General features: G+C 49.3%; 1 protein-coding gene across 1 annotated transcript in view; it reads right to left on the bottom strand.

Annotated features, from left to right (window-relative positions):
* LOC141947313 (hydrocephalus-inducing protein homolog) overlaps positions 1 to 17721 on the bottom strand; it is a 51727-nt gene extending 34006 nt beyond the window's left edge. The window contains exons 1-5 of the mRNA XM_074878286.1: positions 17602 to 17721; positions 16325 to 16450; positions 14569 to 14688; positions 12178 to 12312; positions 5159 to 5358 (exon numbers count right to left, since the gene is read on the bottom strand). Of these exons, the coding sequence (XP_074734387.1) occupies positions 5159 to 5358; positions 12178 to 12312; positions 14569 to 14688; positions 16325 to 16450; positions 17602 to 17721 (701 nt within the window). The remainder of the gene's footprint in view (positions 1 to 5158; positions 5359 to 12177; positions 12313 to 14568; positions 14689 to 16324; positions 16451 to 17601) is intronic.
* Between the last annotated feature and the right edge of the window lie 6816 nt (positions 17722 to 24537).

Raw genomic sequence — 24537 nt, 5'->3', positions numbered from 1 at the left:
CAGCCTGAACCATTAAACCCCTGGCTACATGAAGTGCCATTACCAGGAGCACATCAAGGAGAGTTTAACAGGAGGTTTTCTGTGTATTCACAAGCACTGCAATCTGGGACTCTGAGTTGTAATCCAAGCTCAATAACTGTTTGCTTGGCCCACCAGGCAAATTCTGTGCAATGCGTTGGAAATAATTATGAAAATGTGTTGGGGTACTTTGGATTTAATATGAGCAATTATGATTTGTCACCGGGTAAACGGCTCTTGGCTGACAGACACAAAACTCAGTGCTTTAAGGCAAAGGGACAAGTCAGGTGAAACATGCTTCTGCAGCTGGGCTTCGTGGCTCTTCTACAGCCCCACTTAGAAAACAAAAGTTATGGGGTTTAGTGCTTTGCTGGTGGTCAATTTGTCACCTTAAAAACATGTTCTGGAGAGTTTTACCATGATTAGAGAATGCAACACACACAAAAATATTGAGAACAACTGGAGCCATGCGCAAGCTGAACTTTGTTCATGTAAGTAGTGACAGCTGATGAAATTGCTGGAGTTTCTGCTCATTAAGGAGATATCGCTGCAATTAGGGGCCTGACCTGCTCCCATTACAACCAGCGAGAGCATTGCCACCGAAGCACGGGGCCTGCAATGTTTGTGTGCTGGACCTGAGACCCTGGAGAGAGCGGAGGAAAGACAAGGCACCACCAGCCTCAGAACTGGGCTGTTCTACACGGTCCTGCATCTGCACTGATGGTTAAGCCAGGACTGCTGCAGGTCTCTGCCAGGGCTTGTGTGGGATCATTGCCTGGTGTGGGAAAGGCAGAGATTTTGGGTTTTTCCTTTTTTTTTTTTTTGTTTCAGAAATGTTGCCAGAACAGAAAAGCTGCCAGTTAAGGGGGATCCCGGGCAACACTTCAGCACTACCTCCCATCCCATCACCTTCCTACTCCTTCCCCATGTCTACATACTCCTGCCCTCAGATGGATGGGATAGGATGGGAAGAACACTCCTGAAGATATCTTCATCTCTTCAAATTATCAGAAGAAGAGGATCCAACCAAGTTCAGGACTCAGTTCTCAGGACTGAGAAACGGAGCACAAATCAGACACTGCATGTCCTACATCCCACCCCATGCTGTACCCACAAGACAACTCTCTTACTGCTGTAGCAGGAGCTCGTTATTCCTCACATGGACCTGGTTCTCCAAGACCCAGAGATGCAAGCTCCATGGTTAAACTTAACTCCCCTGAATTTCAGTCACCGTCACTAAGCTGTTGTCTGCAGCCTACAGATAAGAAGAGATGCTAAGGAGACACCCCTGACACATTGTCATAGCCAAATGAAAACCACTGCTGAGAGATGACGCTAGCGGGATAGACATTGGCTTTTTATTCATTAAGTGTGAGCTGTTCTTTAGGATAATTCTCATCCTGTTAGATCTACCCTTCTAATGAATCCCTACTGCTCCTGAAAGACACGAAAGATAAGGCTTGGAGGTTTTTTAATAGCTCGTTTTCTTCTGACATGCTTTTTAACTATGTCCATTTGTAGGTTTTCTTTGTTGTACGACATCTAAACTTTCACAAGTCCAGATCTCCCAATGGCACCTTGCAGTCCCCAGCTTGTATAAACTTATCTAGCCACACCAATGTAGGAGAGACCTGCCCATCAGTACTTGCTGAGATCTTGCCTGTTATTGCCCTTCAGAAAGAAAGCAACACTAGATTTGTAAGCAATTTCATAATGATATATTTTGGCATTTACATCTTGCTTACTTTCACCATCTTGACAGTTGGGCATCCCATGATGATACCAAAGGCCAAATACTCCTGACAGAATTGAGAAACACGACTGACAAGTGAACAAAGCTGGCAGTTCTGTGGCCCAGGCTCTCAAACCACCATGTCGCCTGTTCTCCTGCAACCACACCTTTGGCACATGCAGTGTGCAAGGAGGCTGCAATACACTTCAAGTGCCGTGGCGCGTTTATCTTCTGCAGCCAACCTTTCTCTGGTCTACTGGTGCATTATACAATCATTTGAGTTTGGGAGAATTGATTTCATTACAAGCTACCTCCAAACCCAAGGAAGACAGTAAAATTACTGGTGATTGAATTGCCTCTTCTGTCCACTAAGATCTATTGCAGGAAAAAAACCAAAGGTCGTTTAATCTTCGCATATATTAGTTTTTAGTAATGGTATAACAGCCAAAGTCAAGCAGTATAACTATTCCAGTAAACCCAGTCTGCTACAGTCAAAGCATCCAAGACTCCATCTCTGTGCTGAGAAATCCTGTGTGGAGTCAGCATCTCGCAAGCTCTGTATTTCCCTCTTTCACTGCACCTAGGCTCTACTTTCATGTCCTTGGATGGTCTTTGCATGTCCTATGGTAACTGGCCAATCTCACGCCTCCATGCAGCGTATGGGTACTACAGGGAGGGATGCAAGGGGGCTTGAGGCACTGTGCCTCGCAGGATAATTTCCTGAGCTTTCAGAGCTTGGTGGGGACATTCCTAAATGGATCTGATCTCGGATTGATCCCCTCTAGCCCCATAGCATGGCATAGCATGCCAGCAATGTCAGGAAAAGGCAGTGCTGCACTGAGATCTGCTTCCAGACACCATTTTCAACTGGAATGTACTGGAATGACATTTATCTCTGTGAATGTCATGGAGCAGAAACTCATTGTCCTGCCTTAACAATGCGACAACACGAAGAGACTTTCTCTATTTATACTATTCTTATTTTTTATTACCATGCTATGCAGTTAAGAGCTGGGTATGGACATGCAGAGGGAGGAGAGGCACAAAGCCAGACTGCATAACGGGGAGTGCTTTGGTGGTTTTCTCCCTTCATGAAAAAGTGGTCAAAATGCAGCCATGCTTCTGGTAGAAACCATGGCAAGGGAGAGCTCCGAACGGGGAACAGCAGAAGGATGCTGAATTGGCCCCATGGCTTCACTTAAGAGCTCTTCCCTGGAGGGAAATGCACAACAGAAAACATCAAAGCCTTTAGATAAATGAGTAACAGGCAGGGAACGTCATCATGAAGTGACCAGATGCAAGAGCTGAGCACTCAGTACTGAGGGGAAAGGTTAGGATTGGAGATGGGCTGGAAAATGCACTGAAGGTGAAGGCAAACAGGTTATGCTTGGTGCCACAGACAAGGAAATCCAGAGAAAAGCTGCAAGGAAACATGGTATGAGCAGCACGATGGACTAGGAAATGGTGGCATCTGCAGCTGACTTGTGAATGGGCAAGAGCCTGAATATGCTCAGGCCAGAAAACACAAGTTTAAATTGTTTAGATAGAGAATAAAGGATACAGAGGTCACCTGATGGATCTAAGCTTAGACAGATCTCTCACTCCCTTCTACGCCACTAATCATCCTCCTCCTCCTCTCACATGCAAGCATGTGTTTTTAAATACTCTTTTAAGAGTATTTAAAAAGAAATCTGAACGAAAGTCAGGGCAACTTAATTAGAATAAAATGCTACTTATATTCAAAGATTTAAATCATCTGTTTGAAATTTCAAAGTGGCTTTCAAAAGTTCATAATGAAATGGAAGAGATGGCAGATGCCCTCAGCTGACAAAGGAAATCATACCAGCTTTCCATCCCTGTACACATGCAACCCAGTTGTTCAGAATATTTTTTTGTGTAGTTTGAAATAAAACGTTTGCAATGCTTCCCATTTCTTTATTGCAAATCAGGACCGAAATATTTAATTGCTGAAGTTCAGAAACTCTTAAAATCCATATCAAGCAGGATTCGACATGTGCTGTATCACTCAATAGAAGAGCTGGAAAGTACATTGCAAAAATATGCTAGACTTTTACTGAGTATTTATTTTGGTGGCAACAACTAGATCTGGAGATCCCAGAGGAAAACTGTGTAGTGATTTACAAGTTCCTGTCTACGTGTTTCCAGAGGGAAAAGAAGCAGCCTCCTTAAATAGCATCCTAGAAGCCTGCTTAAATACCCTGCCAGGCTTTGGTGGAAGCTCCTCTTGAACCCTCACGTTTCACAAGAGAAAAGTAAAGAGCAGTCTTTTGAGCCCTGTTTTCCTGGAGAAGAAGTTGAAGCAACTCAGGTGCACCAAGTCAGACCACTGGTCTTTGCTGCATTCTTGACCTCAGCTCCTACACCAAGACCTCCGGGACCAAGCACCTCACCACGAATTATCAGCCAATTGAACCAGTCTCCCTGCAGCTGCACCACCCTCTCCCATTCAGCAAACTGGGAAACTGGTGACTGTCTTCTGAGACCAAAAGGAGCAGGACAGGCTGTCCACAACACAACTCATGTCAGGCATTTGATTCGGGACCACCGGAACACCACGTGCTTGCAGCCTCCCAGAGCATGGGTGTCTTTGGCCGACACTGGTATGTAACCGTTTCAGAAGGTACTCAGGATCAGGAGGTTGCGAGCTGGATCCCTACAGATTCGAGCACTCTCCAGGAAATCTGGGAGAGATAAAGCTCTAGAAGAAAAGGCCCCCAACCCATGCACCAGACACTTGCTGCACCTTTTGCCTGTGCCCTCATTAGCATGTTGCTTTGGGGCTGTGGTGCAGTTTTGAAGCCAGTGTCTGCTCATCTCCACCTAAAAGCTCATTCTACTTAATATTTGGTCCCAGGGACCAGACCAAACCTACTGGAAAACAAAGTTCCTGGACCACACAGTGTTCCTGTCAGGGCCTCAATACCAATTGCTTTGATCTACGATCTCTAATGGCACTTGCAAATAAAGACACAGCTGCTGGTAAATTCTTAAATGTCTCTCTCACCAGCTCACAGCTTGCCCATTTCTTAACACCGCGTTTAGTCTACAGGAACCGAGCTCCCAGAGCTGTCTCCTGCCACGCAGCATCTTACACAGCCCACGGGCAGCCAGGTTGCCTTCCTTCATTTGCTCTTTCAATCTAACAGAACCACTCTTGCGAGATGCTGTGTTGGAGACACCCCTGCAGTACAAAACCTCGCTGCAGCACGCAGAGTTTTATCAAAGGTTGTGTCACGCTTAAACACTATAAGCAACAGCAAACCCCACGTGTCCTGCCCGTTTCCAGCTGCAGCTGCAATACAGCAGCTCAGATGCTCTGGTTCCATGTTGTTACCAACCATGTTATCATGCAACAGTGTTTTACACAAAGAAGACGAGCTCCTTTACCTCTCAGTGCTGATGCGGTAGCGAGCCTCCCGGTTACCGACGTTGCGAACCAGCAGAGTTTTCTGGGAGCTGTACTTGACTGGACAGACAGAGAAGTTCAGCTGGTCAGGGAAGTCCAGGATAGCTCGGGCACCGATAGCTCGGATTGGCACAATAAACTTTTCCCTTTCTGTGATGCAGGTGAGCTGGTAGAAATAATCCTGCAGGGAAAGAAACAATCTCAGCACAGTGCATTCAGTACCATCCCATGGCAGAAGAAAAACTGCTGTTTTCTGTGACTCTAACAGTAGCATCCAGCAATGTCAAAGGACTTTTTACCTTAGTGACCTTTCATTCCTGCAGCGTGACTTCAACAGGGCTGTTAACTTGCAAAGAAGAAACAATCCCATTGATTCACCTGCTTTCACAGCAAGCTGGCAGAACCAGACAAAATTATCTGATACTTTGATTCAGAAGCACCAAAATAGAGCAATTTCATGGAAGGGATTACAGCAGTAACAAGAACCCGCTTCAATCACCACTGCAGATGATCAAAGGCTCCACTAAGCACCCAGTTGTGCCACAGCACTAACTCCAATCCCAGCAACGCAGCGACCTCACTGACGCTGGCCAGGGGACGCTCAGGTGCATTTTCAAAAGGACTTTGCCACATGCACGACCAACACTCAGTCGTCGGTGAAATATTTAACAAGCTGGACAAGGGAATTGTTTTAATGTCAGGTGAGTGCAGGGTAAGTGTGTATTTCCCACCACTTCCCAGAGCATTATAGGGACAAGGCTGGGGACACACACCCTTAAAAAGCTATCTGATCTATCTCCCCACCCCAGAACTGGCTCAGCTCTACACCCAAACTATTCTTGCAAGATGTCTGACAAGTACTTAAATGCACTAACAATTCCACCCCTGCCCTCAGCAGCCTATTCCAGCTCTACCCTAGACTTAAGAGTTCTTCCTGTGTCTAATCTCAGTTCCCTTTCCAGCTCACCTAGCCTCAGGGGACGTGGGAAATAGCTTTGCTTCCTCTCTGTTGCAGGGTTGATGCCTTGTTAGCATGCCTGCCTGAGGCAGGTGGTAGCAGGAGCTGCAGATGGGAGACACTGGGACAGCCCTGCCACAGCAAACTCAGCTGTGCTACTCCCCAGCATAGGCTTGTTCACAAAAGAGACAGACAGTCCCCCCAGCTGTCTGGCCTTCAGCAGTAGGAAGGCAAATCAAATCACCAAAATCATTTTACTGTAGGGAGGAGCAGATCCATCTCCAGATGGACGGTGTGGCATCGCAGTGCTGCAAGTAACCCCTTGCCCCCGCTGAAATCACCAGTAAAACTGTTGCAGCAGGGCCAGGAGCCATTACCTCCAGCAGCTCTCTTAGCCATGAGTTGATGGAAGCTCTGCATCTTATCACTCACTTGCTGTCCTGATCTTTTTTCCTCAGTGCTTTGAAGTCGTCTGATATTTTTATCATCGTTGAAGCAGCAAGCAGATAATTTGATTTAGGAATTGCACACAACAAACTCTCTTAACCAGAACAGATTCAGATTCCTCTGTGCTTGGGATTTCTTGCTCTCCCACACCCGCCCCCCTCCAAGCCTGGAAGGGCCCTACAGCAGCCAGAGGAGGCACAGACACAGAGCTACTGCTTTAACACAACAACTAACACCCAGCGCTACCCACCAGCTGGGGCTTAAGGTTGCTGTAACAGATGCTGTCACAGCCAAGATGTAAAAAGAATAAAGAAAGATCTTTCTCTCTAGACATATCAAATATTCACACCGGACCGTGCAGAAGGGCTTTTGCTTCTTGTATTTGGAAAGTAAAATACCAGGAAGGAAACTGCAGCAAACGACCTACAGAACTGAATATCACATTTCAGGAGAGCCTTTAATCTTCAGCAAGCCTTTCTGAATTAGCAATTTTGTACTCAATCCTGCAGCCTAAGCCATCTAAAATAAAAGGTACGGGCAGCCCATGTGAATTTAAAGCACCTACTATCTGGGTACTTCACATCCTGGACTGTTTAGATCCTCAGAAACTGCATTAGCAAATGAAGAATACTATTTACTTTGTTGTTGTTGTTGTTGTTGTTACTGTGGCCACACTACTGTAACAAAGGCACTGTAAATCCACTTGAAAGCTGCCTGCCTTGTTAAATCTTGCCATGCCATATTTACTTCTCTCTCCCAGATGCCAGATTGACAGAGGATTATGCAAGGAGTTCAGATCAGCAGGGAGATAAAGAAAAAAGAAACTTCAACAGTTGGAAGTATTAAAGGGAAATAATAGGAAACCATTTTCAAGTCACTGTCATTGCTAAGGAGCAAGTGGATCCACAGCAATGTACAGAAGAGCCCAAGGAATAAATGCCTCCCCCAGGTGTAACCCCCCCAGAAGCAAGCACATGCCACCTTCCCAGCTCTGGGGCCGGGAGGGGCACTGGGACTGCCTGCCCCAGGAAAGGGACTTCTCCAGGTACACGAAAGCAAGGCTAAAGCAACGAGGATTTGGCCACAGAGACAACCATGACCTTGAGAGAGCAAGTTGCCTCTCGCCATTCATGCACACGCACGTTGCGTGCCGAGCCCCCTCTCCAGGGACGCCCTCGACGCTGCATCCTGTACAAGGCTGGACTCAGCTCTTCAGAGTGCCCTGACCCTTCAGCCACACTCTGTGACCCACCAGAATGGGACCTTGCACCAAGCTGAACGCAGCCTCAGGCCAAACGGGGGGAAAGCCAAGGGAAGAGGGGTGCGAGGCAGAAGCTGGCTGTTCAGGCTGCTGTGAACCCACAGTCCCGTGAGCTTTTGCAAGCTGAATCACCCTCCCTCGGGGGGAGATACAGGCTGCAGTTCTCCACTGCAGCACTGCCCTGCGTTACCAGCTCGGCTAGGCACTTGCTTACAGTCTGCGGGTACAGCTGGAACCAGTTTACAGCCTTGTTTTACTTTGCAACTGCAAACCCTTAGACGGTTTCAAACCAGGTTTCTAAATAAGCATGCCTGGGTGAGAGAGGATGCATCACTTCCATGCTTTAAAGATTGTTTTTAGACCCACCAGGTTCAGTCTACAGATTTTCATGAAAATACAACTTCATCCTTCCCACAACTCCTCTCCCAGTTTCAAGGAAAACACCTCCCACTGTACAATGGTTCCTCTTCTCTTATTCACCTTCCAGAAGCAATAAGTTACAAGCTCTGGCCTGCAAAGTATCACCACTGGCATTTGAATTCGCACCCAATGAAATTAAAGAACTGCTTGTGTCTCAGAGGTGTCATTTCAGTCTCTTTGCAAATGCAGGCTAACATTAATTACTGTCACAGTGACAGCAACCCTAACTGCCCAGTACACCAGCAAACGCAGGTGTTGGTTTTCCTGCGTAACCAATCCTAAACACTTCACTGAACTCCTTGCAGCAGACAACTGCAAAGAAGAGATCCTTGTAGCACGAGGCAGCATAGCAAGTCAAGCAGGGAAAGCTCCCTGCTGAAACCAGGATATCATAAAGGCTGGGAAATAAGGGCCATGAAAAGAGAGGAGAGACTGGAGGGTGAAGACAGCTTCCCATGAGAAGGGGTGGCCCTTCTCCTGCCTTCCTCAGCCACCAATTCACAGGAGGCTTTGAAATCGGTCACTTTGCTCCAGGTTCATTTTGCGCAGGGCCATTTGCCTTGATTTTCTGCCCCTTTCCTCCCTGCAAAAGTCATCTTAAAAGTGTACTTGGAATAGCTTCTGTGTGCTACCAAACATCTAACAGCGCCCGACTGAATTTTAATTTCAGTAATGCAATAACTCATCAGCCTGTCATATTTCATATTAATGAGCATTAATTCAGTCTCCACTGAGCATCAGTAATGAATTTGGCAAACCTTACAGACTGAACTTGTATTGCTTGAATATATTGTATTGCTACAGCGAAAAGAGCGAGAGGACAAACAGAATAAGCTGTGCTATGTATTTATATGCTTCTTGCTTCCTTCTTCCTTTAAGATAATCTATTAATAAGCCAAAGGACACCCACAAATGTATTCCTGTCTATTGCCAGTCAGTTCCACAATGGTTTCCAATTAGACAGAGACTGTCAGACCATAATGCAAGGACACCCGAACACAGGGTGGCACGAGAACACCCACACCGTGCAGCTGAAGCCCTAAAACAGAAATGTGTACATCAGAAGCAGCAAGAGTAACTAATTGGAAACGTTGCCCAACAGAAAAATTAGCATTTCTTATTTCTAAGGTAAGTGCCAATAAACAGAGAGACATGTCAGCTATTTATTTACTTTCTGACAGTCCAATCCTGTGGCACATTCCCAAATGACTGCAAGAAAATAGGATACTGCTCATTTTTCAAGCAAGCGCTCCATGGCACATGGCATTTCAGCCACTAACGACTCACACGGTCCCTTTATTTAGGGTTTAGCCACAATTTTACTCCCTTGAATCAGGAGTGACTTCGCTGAATTCAGACTGACCCCGGGGAAGAACAGATTCAAACCAACTCCACAGCAGGAGGACTGCCCAGCCCTGGCAGAGGGGCTTGTACCTGCGTCCCAGCTCACTGGGTGATCCACCATCCCTGCAGATGATGGAGCAGCAGAGGGGCAGAGGCTGTTCAAAGGCAGCACTCGTAAGCCTTCCACAACTACACACAGGTACTCTGCATGCAAGCCACTGCAAGCCCAACGCAGGTGACTCTACAGAGCCATTTCCCAAAGCCTCTTTGCTAAGGGGTTTTCAAGGTGCCGTGCACCTCCTGACTGCACTAGTGACACATTTCAAGCTGAGCTACAGCGCTCTGGTACTTCGCTGGCCCACACTCCATCAAGTACGAGACAAAATGTTCGATTCGTACAAAATTCTGACTCTGCTGTATAAATCCCCACGTGCTCCTCGCTGAGCAGCATGCATCCCTCTGCCCATGCCCTGCACAACCCCCAGTGCAGCAGAAACCACCGGAGTGTCACTGGAGCTGTGCACAGGACCTCTCGCTGGCAGAGCTCCCTGCTCCATGCACTCACCAGTTCAAGGGCAAGACAAGGGACAAAGTATTGGACATCGGTGTTCTTGAGGGTTCTCTCACCCTACCTGTATTTGTGGTGATGTTCACGTGTTGCTCTGCTGACTCTCTAAACTTGAAGAGCAGCACTTTGCCCTTCATGGGCACCAATTTACCTCTGCCACCCCCAAAAAGAACACTAATTAATATGAATAAATCACATTTTGAAGGCACCGGTGTACTTTTCAAAACTTGCTTCAATGAGATTAAGCTCTTGTGTCACTTGGGTAGTTTGGAGAACTGCCCTAGGACAACATAATTTTAACCCTAAATATTAATGTTAAATAATTTCTCAGTCCCTCCAAAGGAACAGATTATTTCACAAGCATGGGGAGCTAGGGACCACAGGGCATTTCCTCTTTAGTTTTCTATATCCATGCTGTTTGAGGATAGGACAAAGTGTTAAACTATATCTAAGCAGCAAGTGAAAGATGAAAAAGCAGGTATGCCCAAAGAGATCTTGTACCTCTGGCTGGGTGCAGAAACATCTGCTGGCTCAAAGCTATCCCCTAGCCTCACCTCTCCAACAAAGTCATGCGAAGAACAGTGCTAAGAGGTAGCAGGATGCTGGTGGAAGGACTCAGCCTGCCTGTCCTTGTTTCCCTGCAATGCTTCCCCCCTTCCATGCCAGGTATTAAATTCTTCTGTACTAACAAGCCTCCAGATAACAGTACTGACCCTTCACACCACAGCACTGAGAATCAGACCTGCCAGGGCCACAGCACTGATGTGCAAACCTCTAAGCAAAGGCATGGCGTGTTTGGCATGGAAGAGGTGCCAGCTGACAGAGCAACCACAGTAACACGCATGACGACACAGCCACCCCGCAGGCTCTGGGTAATGTGTCTGCCTGCAGCTTGTACCTGCCCGTTTATTCCCGTACGTGCTCGTTCAGGCAGATGTCTCAAAGCCACCTGCAGCCCAACAACCTCCTGCCAAGTTAGGGACATCTAGAGCTCAGTGTGCCTGTGCCAGGCTGGCTCCCTGCCACCTGCACAGCCCTCCCTCTGCCGCAGCCTCGCATCTGCATCGCAGACAGACAAGTGTCCTCAGGGACAGCACAGCTGCAAGGCTTGAAAACAGAGGGGATGGAAAAGCACCATCTTTGCTCCAGTCCAGGGTGAGGCAGGGAAGTGGCTGCCCGATGGGAAACAGAAAAGCTCTCTGGATCTATTTGTTCCTCTAGTATTTTCCATAATAATTAAACCCCTACCATTGGGTAGAGATGGATAAACATCCACACCCCACCCTGCCATTTTCCTACTGTTCCACGTGCATCTTCCCTCGCGAACGCTCAAGGAAGCGCAGGGAGGGAAAGCACAGCCCGTCAGTCCCTGCTGCAGCAGCTAACAGCATCCTGCAGTGCCAAGAGGGGACCAGCTGCAGACTGCCCGACCACAGCCTGGAGCAGACCCCACAGCAGGCTGTGGGCTATAACCAGTGCGTAAAAACCGCGATGACTTCAGACATAATGTTCCGCTGTCTCGCTACCTTGTCCAACACGCTAGGCATTAAGGTGACTCCAGTTTTCAAAGGTGGCGGTCCCCACTCTGATCAGGCTCACTTTGGGTCTTCCAAATAACAGGTCCCTTTTAAACAGACCTCTGTATCTACCGTTAGTGGAGCAAACCCATAATCACACAGCACTGAACAGATACCAGAAACCAACACCTTGGGAGGCCGCCCCACCACAGACGGCAGACTCTCTTATCTCTGAAACCAGCAGACATGACATTAAATGTTCCATCACTGAAGGATAAAAATGGTCTGAAACGCATAAGAGACTCCAGCCTATGAGAGCATAATCTTCACCATGGGGAAAGAGTTTCCCCCGGTTCTAGATCCAGGGCAACCCCACTGGAACCAGGACAGTCCTCAAAACCCACAGCAGATGCCCTGTTCTGAATCCAGCCCTGCAGGTTCAGCTTCCACTGAAGGCACCAACCTCTCTGGACCTCCAGTCTCACCTTGTTCTCCTCAGGGGTGAACTGGATTTGGAAAGTTGAACACATGCCAGGTGCTACCTTACAGCACACACCACCGGGGCTGGTCAACTTGAAGTAAGGCGACGTCTCCAAGACAACCTTCACCAGCCGAGGAACCTGCAGGAAAGACAGGAAACTATGATTTTGCCACTCATATGGAAACATGAGGAGAAAATACCTGGCCATGCCCTGGGGACATCCCGTGTTAACCACCTTTCCAAAGCACTTTTAACTCTTGAGGTTGTCACAACCTGGGATGGAAGCCCAGGAAGTCACAACAGTTCCGTGATCCCCTTGGGTTAAATTAAGGTGAAACAACACCAAATGACCGGTTAAAATGTTTTACTTGCAGTAGAAAACAATTTAAACTTGGAAAAGGATAATAAGCAATGTGATCTCTTATAAATCTGTAAGAAAGAAAAGAAAGGAAAGCAGTAGAAAGGTGAGAAAGAGAGTCAAAGAAATCTGGATCAGCACCCCTGGATCCAGCGTTGTCTCAGGTCCGACCATCTTGGGCGGTGGGTGCACACACAGCAAAGTTTCAGTTCATCTTATCAGCTGATTAACATACTTCTGCTTCTGGGGCAGAAATGCTCACCTCTTGTCAGGCCTTGTCGCCCCTTCAACGGTGAAGGCACGAAGTTGTTAGCAAGGCAAGCATGGTGTCTGGCTTACACAATAGAGCCACACAGTACCGGGCTTACACAGTGCAGCCAGGGATTAGCGGTCTTTGTGCTTGAGGGGAAACTTTCGGTTCCACTCAGTTTCCCCCCTCTGAGGCCCACATAAGGAGTTTGTCAGTACAACTGCAAGGGAGTGGGGGGTGCAGCCTTCCATACACTCCTGCTCCCTCGGGTGACATTCCTTAGACTAATCACAAAGGCCACAGCTTGTCCTGGAGGTTTTCTCTGTCGATGAATGTTTGAGGCATCAATTCCTTCAGTTCCTTACAGAGGTACATGCACCTAATACACCAGGATGGAATCCATTCTGCCAGGGCCCAGAATCAGCGTGGACCCCATGAATGGTATCCCTTGGACAGGGGCACCCACGCTGCTCTTTCCAGTATTCCCAAGCTAAACGCCAGGCCAGGAATGGCGCAGGACTCTCCAGGAATAACTGAGGGACCACCCTGCAACTGTCTTTGCCAAAGGGTCTTCCATTTCCAACCACGTCCCTGTCAAAACCTGTTATCTCAGAATATACTCTGACTTCTCTTGCTGTTCCCCCACCTGCAACATGCCCTGACAGCTTTTTTTGTCCACTTGTTTGTTTTCCAACAAGACTGGTAGATTTGGAGGGGGGGTTAATTCACGTGCTCTCAGGGACACTTCCCTCTGCCCGTCCTGCCCTCCTCTCACGTACACATCTTACTCTTCATTACAGAACAGTATCTTTAATTACACCTTTCTTTTTCTGAACATTCTCTGCTTCCAGCACACTTACTCTTACATGTCAAGAGAAACCCTTGCGTGTACAATGTTCTCTCCCAGAGCACTTTCCCACTCAGCTCCTTTCCTCCCTCCTGCCTTTTCCCACCAGCTGCTCTTGGCACATGCCTCATTGAAGCAAACGTTTCCCCTGCCAAAATTCAAAAGGTCTCAATTTTCCTCTTTACAGTGCAACAACATTGCTGGCATTTTTCAACTTCTCCCTTCTCAACTCTCCTGGGAAATCTCAAAACGATCACAATTTTTTCAAGTAAAGGTGGAGACCTTCAAGAGAACATTACTCTGGATGTGCTGTGGTTCTCCAAAGGGAAAGCAGAGAGCCACGTTGCTTAGAAAAACCTGAGCAGAACTGCATTAAGCTCAGCAGGAGCCTAAAGTGGCACCTAAAGGCCTCCCACTGCTTCTGCTAAATCAGTCCATTTCCCCTGCTGCTTCAAAACACCCTTCCTGGAGTGATAATGCCACTAACCATAACTTCCTCCAGCATGGAGAAGGCTCAAGCTCTGGGCCTTGACAGTGAGCTGCACAGAGGCAGCTAAACAGGCTGTGAGAGGCAGAGGTGCCCTGCCAGAAACCGAGATTAACCAGGGAGCCACCAGCATATGGTGCACACTCGAGGTAAAGCAGGAGAGCAGGTAAGAACTGTACAACCCTCAACGTTCCCATCAATCCAGGGCTTTCAAGGGGAAGGACGCCGACTAGAAAAGCTCCTTTGCGTTACATACCACCAATGCGTGGCCAAAATCAAGGGGAGAATCCCCAGCATGGGAAGATTTCCACCATCTTGCAGAATAAAGGTGGTGAGACATTTTATTCTGGGTGTGCTGTGCTGCAGCAGATAATTTGTTATGCTGTAAACCACAGGAATTACTCTGCTCTCCTCTTCCAGCACAGTGTTAAACCTCCGCATCCCACCACTTACCTTGTCAGTGTTCCTCAGAATCAGTGGCACTTCGTAGACCTCGAAGGGGACGTAGTTCTGAAATACCACCTCTGAAGGAAAAGGCTGAAACAAGCTCTGTTCCAGGTCAACTGCTGAGAACTGGAGAGGCAAGACAGAGCAGTGAGAGGAGGGTCAGCTGCTGGGAGAAAGATTCATGAAAGAATCCTACACCGATCTCCAGTGGAGTACAGTCTCTTGGTGAGTATGTCCACGCAGCTCACGCTAGGGAAACAGCTCCCCACCTGTGTTCTGAGCTGATCAAAAGTTCAAGCTCAAGCTAAGAAGCTCTTTTGGCGGGTGTTCCTCCAGGTTTCCTTCTCCAGAATGCAAGGCAGCGCTTACTGCCAGCAGAGCCCTGTGCTAAGGTGGTCACACAGCTCCAAGAGCACTTCCTGGAAGAGCCACGAGCACTCATGGAGCAGGCGAAACCCAAGAATTTACACGAGACTCCATGGGAAACAATTTTGGGATGATCTTTACTCTGAGACAGAGACCGAGTCCCACACATCCCTAAATATCTTTTTTGATAGAGAGCCTAGAAACCAGTTAGAAGACAACACTACCAGAGGAGGTAAGGCTAAAAAGAAGGTAACACAGTAGTTGGGAAAAAGACAAAGGAGGTGAATGCTGGATAGTGGTAAGGTTTAGCTCTTTTCTCAGCATTACTGGGCAACTTCAGTAAGACTGGACTTGGTATCTCCTTTTTCCACAGGCTTTAAATAAATGCTTTATTGTATTCCATTATTGCCATTTCATTTAATACCACTGCAGAAGCATGTCTGAAACTATACACAAACAGCAAATGTTCACAGAGCAGAGGCAATACTTGAGAAAATTCCTCCCTGCTTTGTCTCCCCTCTCCCAGCTGCACTGTTCCCACTCAAAAGACCCAGGCAGGCCTCCTGCTGCTCCACAGGAGCCACGCTCACACGGCAGCTCGTGCCTGCAGCACGCTGCCAGTTATGTGTGCGCTCATCTGATGCGTTCCCAGCCTCCTGTGCTGCCTAGGGCAATCCTTAACCAATTGGTTACAGGTCTCTTGCTGGCAATTTTCCACTCAACAGCCTACCTCAGCGATCCACCCGTTTGGACTGTGTGCTGTGGTGAGCAGTCCTGTGAGAAAAGCAGCTTAAACATACATCTAAGTAACCACTGATCCAGAGAACGCACTTCCACTCCCCTCTGCCCAGGGCCATTCCCCTGTATATCTGGCAGCCTGCAAAATCTAACACCCTGTAAAGGTCCCACACATTGTTCCAACCCAAAACATTAATGCACTTGGTTTTGTTAAATCTCGAGTAACTTCTATAGGCCCTCAGCCTTCAAGGGGCAATGCTGCCACCGTTGAGGGAGTCCCATGACCCCAAGCATTTGACAGTGACTACACCAAAGCACGAGGTGGCTATTTCACCAGGAGGATGGAAAATGGCAAGCTTGAGCCCTTGTGGCCTGCCCCAGCCTTCCCCCAGTATCAGCTAAATTCCAGCAAAACCCACCAACTTCAGCAGAGGTTATTTATATTGACTTAGTGCAGATCAGGACTTCCAACCTCTCACCAGGGAAAAACGTTCTACCTTTCCCCAGCAGAAGGAACTCCACCACCACCAGCAGTTTGAAAAGACAACAGGCCCTAGCCACTGAGGTATTCAGATGAGCCGGAGGCACGCCTGTCACAAACTCACACCCTCTTCAAATGTCACATCAAGCAGCAAGGAAAAGGGCAGGAAAAGGCTACCTTGTGATGGGAGGCTTCACCCATGTCTAGAAGCTGGGTAATCCGGGGCCGCCTCATCTCCCGGGTGCTGGCCAGCCTCTGCTTGGTGGTAAGAGACATCTCCTTCAGGAAGGCAGAGGGAGTCAGCTGAAATGCAAAACACCAGCAAGAGCTACAGAAATGCCTTTCTACAGAAAGACTTTCTCGTTCAAGTGCCACTGATGAGTAATTTGTGATCACAGCCACTAGGATAGTCCTGGAAGTCCCGTAAATTACCTGCTGAAATATTTAACATCAGTAAATTAATGATATAGAGAGGAATACACACGCTCTAAGCAAGTGGCTCTGTCCCATTAGCTTCTCCTTCATGAGGTGATGTGACATGTTTGGGGATTTCTGCTCTTTGGGTATTTGTTCCCTCTTGAGTTTTGCTGGATTGAGCCAGAGGCCTTTGAAGAGAGCGGGGAGGAGTTATCAGAAATCCCCTAACTCCACCCTTGCACAGTGCTCACAGCCAACACGCAGGTGGAGATGGCACTGCTGGGTGAGTCAGAGGAAAGCAGAAAAGCAGTGTTGTGCCAAGACTGAGGTGGAGAGGAATGGGTCCAAGTTTTCGTTATTTCTTTTCCATTAGCACTTGTTTTCTCGCTGTTCTGGCCTCACAGACCCCTCCACAGAAGGATACAGAGATGTCTCCTTGACAGAGCCTCAGCACTGGGTCACCTCCAGTGAAGGGAGCTCCAGCCAGCAGAGGGGACAGTTGTGGGTGGGAAGGAGGAATCGCCCTGAATCCACTGCTGTTTGCACGGCTGCATCTGTGCTCCACACAGGACACGAGATACCATGAAACAACTCTTTTGGAAGCTATTCTATCTGGGACAGTCGTGTCCTGTCAAGACTCCAGGCGGTTTGAGCAGCCCACCACATGCCCAGCTGCCCAGCGGTGTGGCCAGGGCAGCACTGGCAGGTATGCCCACGTGACAGAAGATGTTACTGCCCACACAGCAAAGAGGACGGAAGGAAGCACGTTTGTGCTTCAGCTGTTCCCGTGCAATGCCCAGTAATTCCTTTATCTCGGCTCCACTGGCACGTTCAGGCAAGACCCTGACCCTGAAGCAACACAGTCCACCCCCCACTGCACCATGACAGCCCCCTCCAACAGAAGCACGGCAGCAAAGAGGTGGGGAGGTGGTGCCTGGCTCCACAGCACCCTGACAACAGGAGGGGAAGGCAGAGGAGGGACAGGGGCAGCTTCCAGCCTTAACCCAGCTCCTACCCAGCCCCCAGCAGGTACTTACAGGCACACGCTGCTCTGCCTCTCTGACCAGCTTCGGATAACGACGTACTGCCACCTTACTCTGGAGTCCATCAGCCATTCTGGAGGATCCCATGGACCGATGAATCTTCCCAGTGGCCATGACTAGGCAAACCTGGAAGGTGTAACAATGAGACTTTGAAAATCTAGAATCCCATTCACAGCAGACCCAAAGGATACACCTGTGTCTCCAGGCTGTGGCATCCTTCCTAAGCGGAGAACATAAGGCCGCCCCACACTGTTTCATGATTAGACCATATTTAAGTGGCAGAGTTAAGATTCATAGAAGTAAAACTCCATAAAAATATTCCCTGAGCCAAAAAAGCCTTTTGCTGTGGGTGCAGTCCCACGAGCCACAACTATTTCTTTTCATGAACTTCATCTGTCAGCTGACAGTGAGATGGACCAAGGGTCCCTTCCAAGGGTCTGCTGGAGAGTCCCCAGCTCCACATACTACCATTTACTGCTGTGGCTCCTGCCTTAAGTATTTACAGCACCATTTTCCCCTTCCCAGCATCCGATCTCTGCTATCCTGGCTTGCCAACTTTGCATGTCCTTTTTTATTTACTCTTTTTCTGGCATCTGGACCACATTTCATAGAATCGTTTAGGCTGGAAAAGACCTTTAAGATCATCAAGTGAAACTGTAGACCTAGCACTGCCAAGCCCACCACTCCTTTCCCTGGACGTACGCAGGAACTGCTGCTCAGAAAATCCCTACAGATTTCAAATGCAGGACCGAGGGCCCCCTACCCCGGGCACCCCCCTGCCCCAGGCACCCCCATCTCGCACAAGGGATGCCCCCAGCCCTGCGGCATGGGGCAGGGGGTGTCACCCCCCCCCCCCCCCGAACTCCTCTGCAGCCCGGGTCCCTGCTCCGCCCCGCTCCCAAGCTCCCCCCTGCCTGCCTGTGGCTGAGCCACCCGACAGCACCAGCACCCAGAGCCGCCCTCTGGCTTTCGGCCGGGAAGGGGACGCAGACACCACTCCCCAGCATCCCCCACCTCTCCCTCTCTGCAGGGGCTGTGGGGACACACTCACAGGAGGATCCCGATGCCAGACAGGCTGTTGTCCCCGTTGCCAGGGCAACTGGGCATCCCGGCACTGGGCAGCCCCAACACTGCCATGGCAACGGCGAGGACACAATGGGGGGCGGGGGGGACAGCTCTGTGACATGGGGGCAGAGGGGACAGGGATGCTCAGCGCCCAAAGCACCCAGTGAGCACAGCAAGCAGGCCCTGAAACCACCTCCAGCACACCCGCCCGGCTCCAGCACAGCCGCAGCCCCGGGTGCATTACCCCGGCACGGGGAAGCGGCTACAGACAGTCCCTTGCTGACCTCGTTCCACTTTCTGACCCAGTCCTGGGCCTCACCATGCCTGGAGATGGAAAGTTCTCAGACAGACCCCCCCTCTCACAGAGCTCCCTGCCCAGGTACACGGGTGCAGCTGAGACAGGGAAGTCGAGGGAGGCCCAAGTCTCTTACGGGTTTCTTCCCAATGAACCAGGCTTATCAGTTCCAAGAAGGCTTGCAAGCCAGCCACAAAAGGAAGCATCAGCCATCTGTCCCCAGGGGAGACCCACGCTTTCAAAAAGAGAGCCCAGAAGCTGAAATTTCACCACTGAGGTGAAATGGGTGGTGAAACATCACCACGAGGACGTACGGAGTTTATATTGCTGCCCCCTCTCCACTCCTGAGGTTGGACATATCCATCTCTGCTCCCTCAGGGACCAAGAAGCCCCTCTTCCCTTGCCAACACTCTCTCTGCCCCATGAGCTCCCCTCTGCTTTCCTGCACAATATCCAACTGTCACCAGTAAGCTCAGCTTGGAGCCATCATTCCCAAATCACACTTGGCTCTCAGCTGGCTGCCTGCATTTCTGACTCCAAGAGGACACATGTGGAGCAGCCCAGGGCGTGGAGAGGGGATCACACTGGCACACAGCCCAGCACAGAAGCAACCCAGCCCCCTCAGCACTTCAGACAAGCCACCCTCCTCCATCCTAGCAGGGTCTGACCGAAGCAGGCTGCTGGCCCTGCTCTCTTCAGAGGCACAGGGTTCATGCAGGGAGCTGCTCTACAGGGCTGAAAATCCTTCCCCCATCCCCTGGAAAATGCTGCTGACAGCTCTCATCCTCCTGCAGAAACACATGAGCATACAGCCAAGGGCAGCAGCAGGCGTGTGGCATTATTAACCTCTCTCTTGCTGCAGTGCCAGAAGGACACAGAGCACCATCAGCCTGCATCCCCCCGCAGCCCTGCTGCAGGATCCGAGACAAAGCCCCAGCACAGGCACTGCCCAGCTCTGGACACCAGGACCAGAGCCCCTGGCGGGTGACACAGGCACATCAGAAACATCTTTCCTGGCATCAGTGCTGCACTCACCAGATCGAACCCACAGAGTAACTGGGCACAGCTGGTGTCTTGCAGAGGACACGGAGCTGCAGCAAAGGCAAAGACAAGGGCTGCAGTGAGGCCCCAGGGAGAGGAGGGCAGTGCTGGCACAGACAGCTTACACCATCCGTGGGAGCATTCCCTTCCCCCGTTTTAACCCATGAAGGAAGAACTCCAGCGCTCAACGAAGGGACTGACTGCGACACTCAAACCCTTTTAGATGCTATCAAAAGGTCTCCTACCAAATAACTGCAGTGAGATCACTTACCCAACTGCATCATCATGAAGTTCCAATCATGAATTCCCCAATGGACAGTCCATAATCCTCTCTAATCCAAGTAGGGTTTGTACTTGTTTTCTTCTGAGAAAGAAGGGAAATAAAGTTGGCTCCTTTTAACCATGTTTGTCCTGCCTTCCCCTGAGCAATGCAATCCCACATTGCAGGGGAGAACATTGATCTTTTTGGTAGCACACACCTCAACACACAGCCCTGGGTTTGCTTTCTCCCTTTTTATTCCCATGTTCGGAATCAATTTTTTTCCTCACTTTCTGTTTATTTTACATCTCACTTCCAAACCCTGAGCTGGTTCTCTACTCCTTTTCTAAATCAAGACAGTATCTCAAATGCCTACATTTTGCACACCCTGACATTAGCGGTGCAACCATGAAATCCAAAAAGAGTAAACTCGTTTTTCCCCGTTGCTTTTTGAAACAAATCAAAGTCCTTGGCCCCAACAAATGTAATGCCTCTTAGCTTTTCTTTTTCTGTAATACTATGAAACCATTAAATCCAGCCAGCTGTCTTTGTGTAAATGCAGAAGAAAATTTACAAGCCTCAAGAAGTTAATCACAGCTCAAGGGGAATCTCTGACATGGAGGTTAGCAAGGCAGTAACTGTGAGGCTGTGACTGCCAGGAGACAATGCCACAGGAAGATGGGTCCATTCTGGATGGAGGTTCAGGCCTGACTCAGCAGGGTACTGCCCTTAGGCATCTCAGCCTAAACAAGAAAGTGGACAGTTGTCAAGGGCACTGATCACCTACACAGTTACAGGATGCTTCGATAGTTCTGGGGCTCACTCTACCTTAATCCCAACTCTCCTGGCCTTGTGTTTCCTCTGACAGCTAAAAACCACCTAAGTCCCCACCATATTGAGGGCAGAAACATGCTGCAGTACCAGCGCACTGTAGGAGCAGGGCTTAGTGGCCTTTCACAGTCACAGAGGCAGAGCAGGGGTCAGTCTCTCCTCCTCCACACCCAGCTCTTCTCCTCAGCTGGCAGGGTCCTGCCAGGGCACTCTCCATCCCACCCAGTGCCATGGGGCACCACAGGCTGGGGAGCACCAGGCCCTCCTCTCCTCCACCCAAGGAGGGCACAGAGCCTCCTTCAGAGCCCAAGCACATGGCAGCTCTCTACCACTGGACATCTCATGCATTTAAAACCATGGCAATACCCGAGCACCCACAGCCCAGCAAGATCCTCCCATGGTCAGCTCCAAGGACCACGCTAAATGCCACAAGTGGTCCTTCCCTCCAACTTCTCCAGGACAAGAAAAAAAACAATGTGCTTTACCTGGTCCACCACAGCTTGGTTGGCATTTGCAGCTTCTGGCATCACTTGGCAGCTCCATTTGCAGCGGGACGGGTCTCCTTGGCTCCTGGTTTCACAGCAAATCGGTCATCCAAAGCCCCAGCAGGTCCAGTACCTCTCCTGCAGGGCACTTGCAAACACCAACATCTGGTTCTGTGATATGAAGTAAAGGAGAGGAAGATTAGAAAAAACAAGAGCTGTAAGTGGGACACAGGGAAGGGACAAACCCAGCCTGTGACATGCATTTCAGCCTCAGCCCACAGGAGCCCCAGGCACAGTCACAGCAGCTACAAAGCGTGTTCAGAAGCAGTTCTGGGAAAGGCGCAGCTTGCTTTCTTTATGCCTTGTGAAGCACTGAAGGGACAAGCTGGTCTCCTTGCCACTGCCAGGCCAGCGGGTGCAGCTCCCTGCAGCACACGGGCTGTGCCAAGAGGTGCTGGGGCAGCCTGAAGGCACCAGCTCTGCTGGGGGAGGAAGTTACAATGTGAGCAGGCATCAAGAAAAAAGGCAAAGTGGAATGTGGCTTTACCTGCTCTGGGCAGTTGCCTTCATAGGCTTAATACAACCACACAACAGCCACAATTGCTGAGTTTGAACTCAAGCAAAATCCCAAAGCAATTGCTGGATTAGTCAAATATTTGACTGCATTTGTATCCGAAAGTCTTTTGCCACAAAAACTGGGCGTTTTGTTAAAGAACAGCCACACAGAGGCCGTCCTGGGCTGGAACCTCAGCCAGGGCTTTACGATTTTTAAACAGGGCACCTAGTGCACCCCACAAAAGAGCCTCTGCTCTCTGCCGTGGAAGTACTCTCAGACTCCACAGCTTTGACGTGATCGAGGTCTGCATGCTGACTCCCAGCACATCACATTTTGGCAGTGGGAGCAGAGGGGCAGGTTTTCATTTTCAACATAGAGATCATCCAAGCTGAACTCTTAAACCAGCTCCTCGGGTTCTTCCTTTGAACCTCTTCCCATCCTTCACACATCCCAAGAACTACCATGAATCAAAGAGCCAGGAACAAAACCAGCCCCAAACATCTGCAGATTCTCCTTGAGAGAAACCTTCCCACTCATGAAAAAACAGCTCTGTAATAAGCATACGGCCTCAAAAGCAGAGGGGAAAACCCTTCAAAACACAAAGCAGGAGTGGAGCCACTTGTGAAATCAGACCGGTTGATCAGAAACGCTGATCGGTCTGTGCAGGGAGCACCGAAGGCCTGAAAGAATGAATCTGCCAAGCCACTGATATCATTTAAAACAGCTGGGATTTTAGAAGACAAGACAGTAGCCACATTAAAAAACAAAAAATGAGGATAAAAAAATTAAAAGATAAAAGCTAACCCAACCTCACTTATGCATATGGATATTTGTGTTATGTGATCCAATGAATATGTATATCCACACTCTAGAAGTTTCTGGTAAAATGTGCTGTTGGGGTGCAAGCTTTGTGGAGAAATCCCCTTGCACCCCGGCGCCGGAGTAAACACACCTGCTGTATAACTCTCTCTGAGTTGTAGAGTCTGTTTCTGCAAATCAACAGCTGCCTGCCTCCTGCCTTGGCCACCCACCTAAAAACCTTGAAGAGGGAAATGGAAGGGCACCAAGCACCCAGCTGGTGCCTTCAGCCCTCAGCATCCTCCATCTCTGAAGAAAAACAGAGCAGGGCAAGTAAAATTATGCCCAGGCACCAGGACCTTCTAGAGGCATCCATCAGCTGAACTTCTGACTGAGAAACAAATATCTAGGGTTTCCCTTTAGCACAGCCTCAAGGCACATACCTTCTTTTAACCCTCCCTGGCTGTTGCTCCCACCTTTTTAATCAGGAACTGGATGCTGATTTCTCCCAGACAGGTTCACAGTACCTCGCTGGGATGAACGCAGAAAGATGGCTTCTGTTTAATTTTCCTATCACTAGAAGACAGAGGTTTACAAACCTGTTTGGAAACTTTTTTTTTGCCCTGTCTGGTCTCACCAGCACTGGGAACTCCTTTTACAAATGGTATCTCATTAAAATACATCTGGGATTAACCAAGCCAGCTACATCACACCTTCCCAAGGAATAGCTGGGCTGCAGGGGAGCTGATGAACCTCCTTATGGAGCAGATCTGGGTAACTAGCCCAGCAAGGAGACTGCTCAGGAAGCCAGCTTGTCAGTAACACTTCTTCTCCATGAGCAAGAGCAGTGACAGCTTTGCAGGTTGACTCTGGGAGGCTCCAGCTGCTGGCACAACACAGCTCCCTCCTCTGCTGGTATGCAAGCCCTCCCTCCCCAGGCAGAGGCAGCAGATGAGGTAGCCAACCTCCCTTCAGACAGGACATCTGAGTCTATAATGGCACCTTCCATCCCTGGGCTTAGCTTCCTTCCTCTCCACAGCTCAGAGAGCTTTTCTGCCTTGTTGGACACACTGGTCCCTCCCTGCCCTGAACTCGGGAGAGGGCCCTGGGGAGGTCGGACTGGCCCCTCCATGATTTCAAGCTTGCTGGGCTGTATCTCTGTGCAATCCACAGTCCCTGCACGTAAGGGCAGCCCTTTTTTTAGTCTCTCTGGCAAAGTGAGCTGAAAAGCAGCTGGGGAGAAGCATTCACTTGGGACAGTCAGATTTCTCCTTCCCAGCGAGCAGCATTTGCAGGGCAGCAGACAAACTGGCTGACATTTGCCGAGAGCTCTGAAGGCACACAACCCTCCAGAAATGCCCATGATTAGTCCTGCTGTTCTTGGCCCACAAAGCTTGTCTGTCTCTCACAAAAGCTACGACACAAAAGCACAACCCTTGCACACATCCTGTCTCCCTACGCTCCTCCTCCTTCACTTAACTGTCCCCTTGAGCCCACAGAAAAATTTCAAGGCCTAGAAACACCTGGTATGAAATGAAAACAAAGGTCAGATATCAAGTGCAACCCCTCCTGGGGATGCACGCCCAACAAGAAACCCTCT

This window comes from Strix uralensis, chromosome 9 (assembly GCF_047716275.1).
Source record: "Strix uralensis isolate ZFMK-TIS-50842 chromosome 9, bStrUra1, whole genome shotgun sequence".
NCBI lineage: Eukaryota > Metazoa > Chordata > Aves > Strigiformes > Strigidae > Strix > Strix uralensis.
The sequence above is the reverse complement of the archived record's forward strand: the minus strand, read 5'-3'. Positions and strand labels throughout refer to the sequence as shown.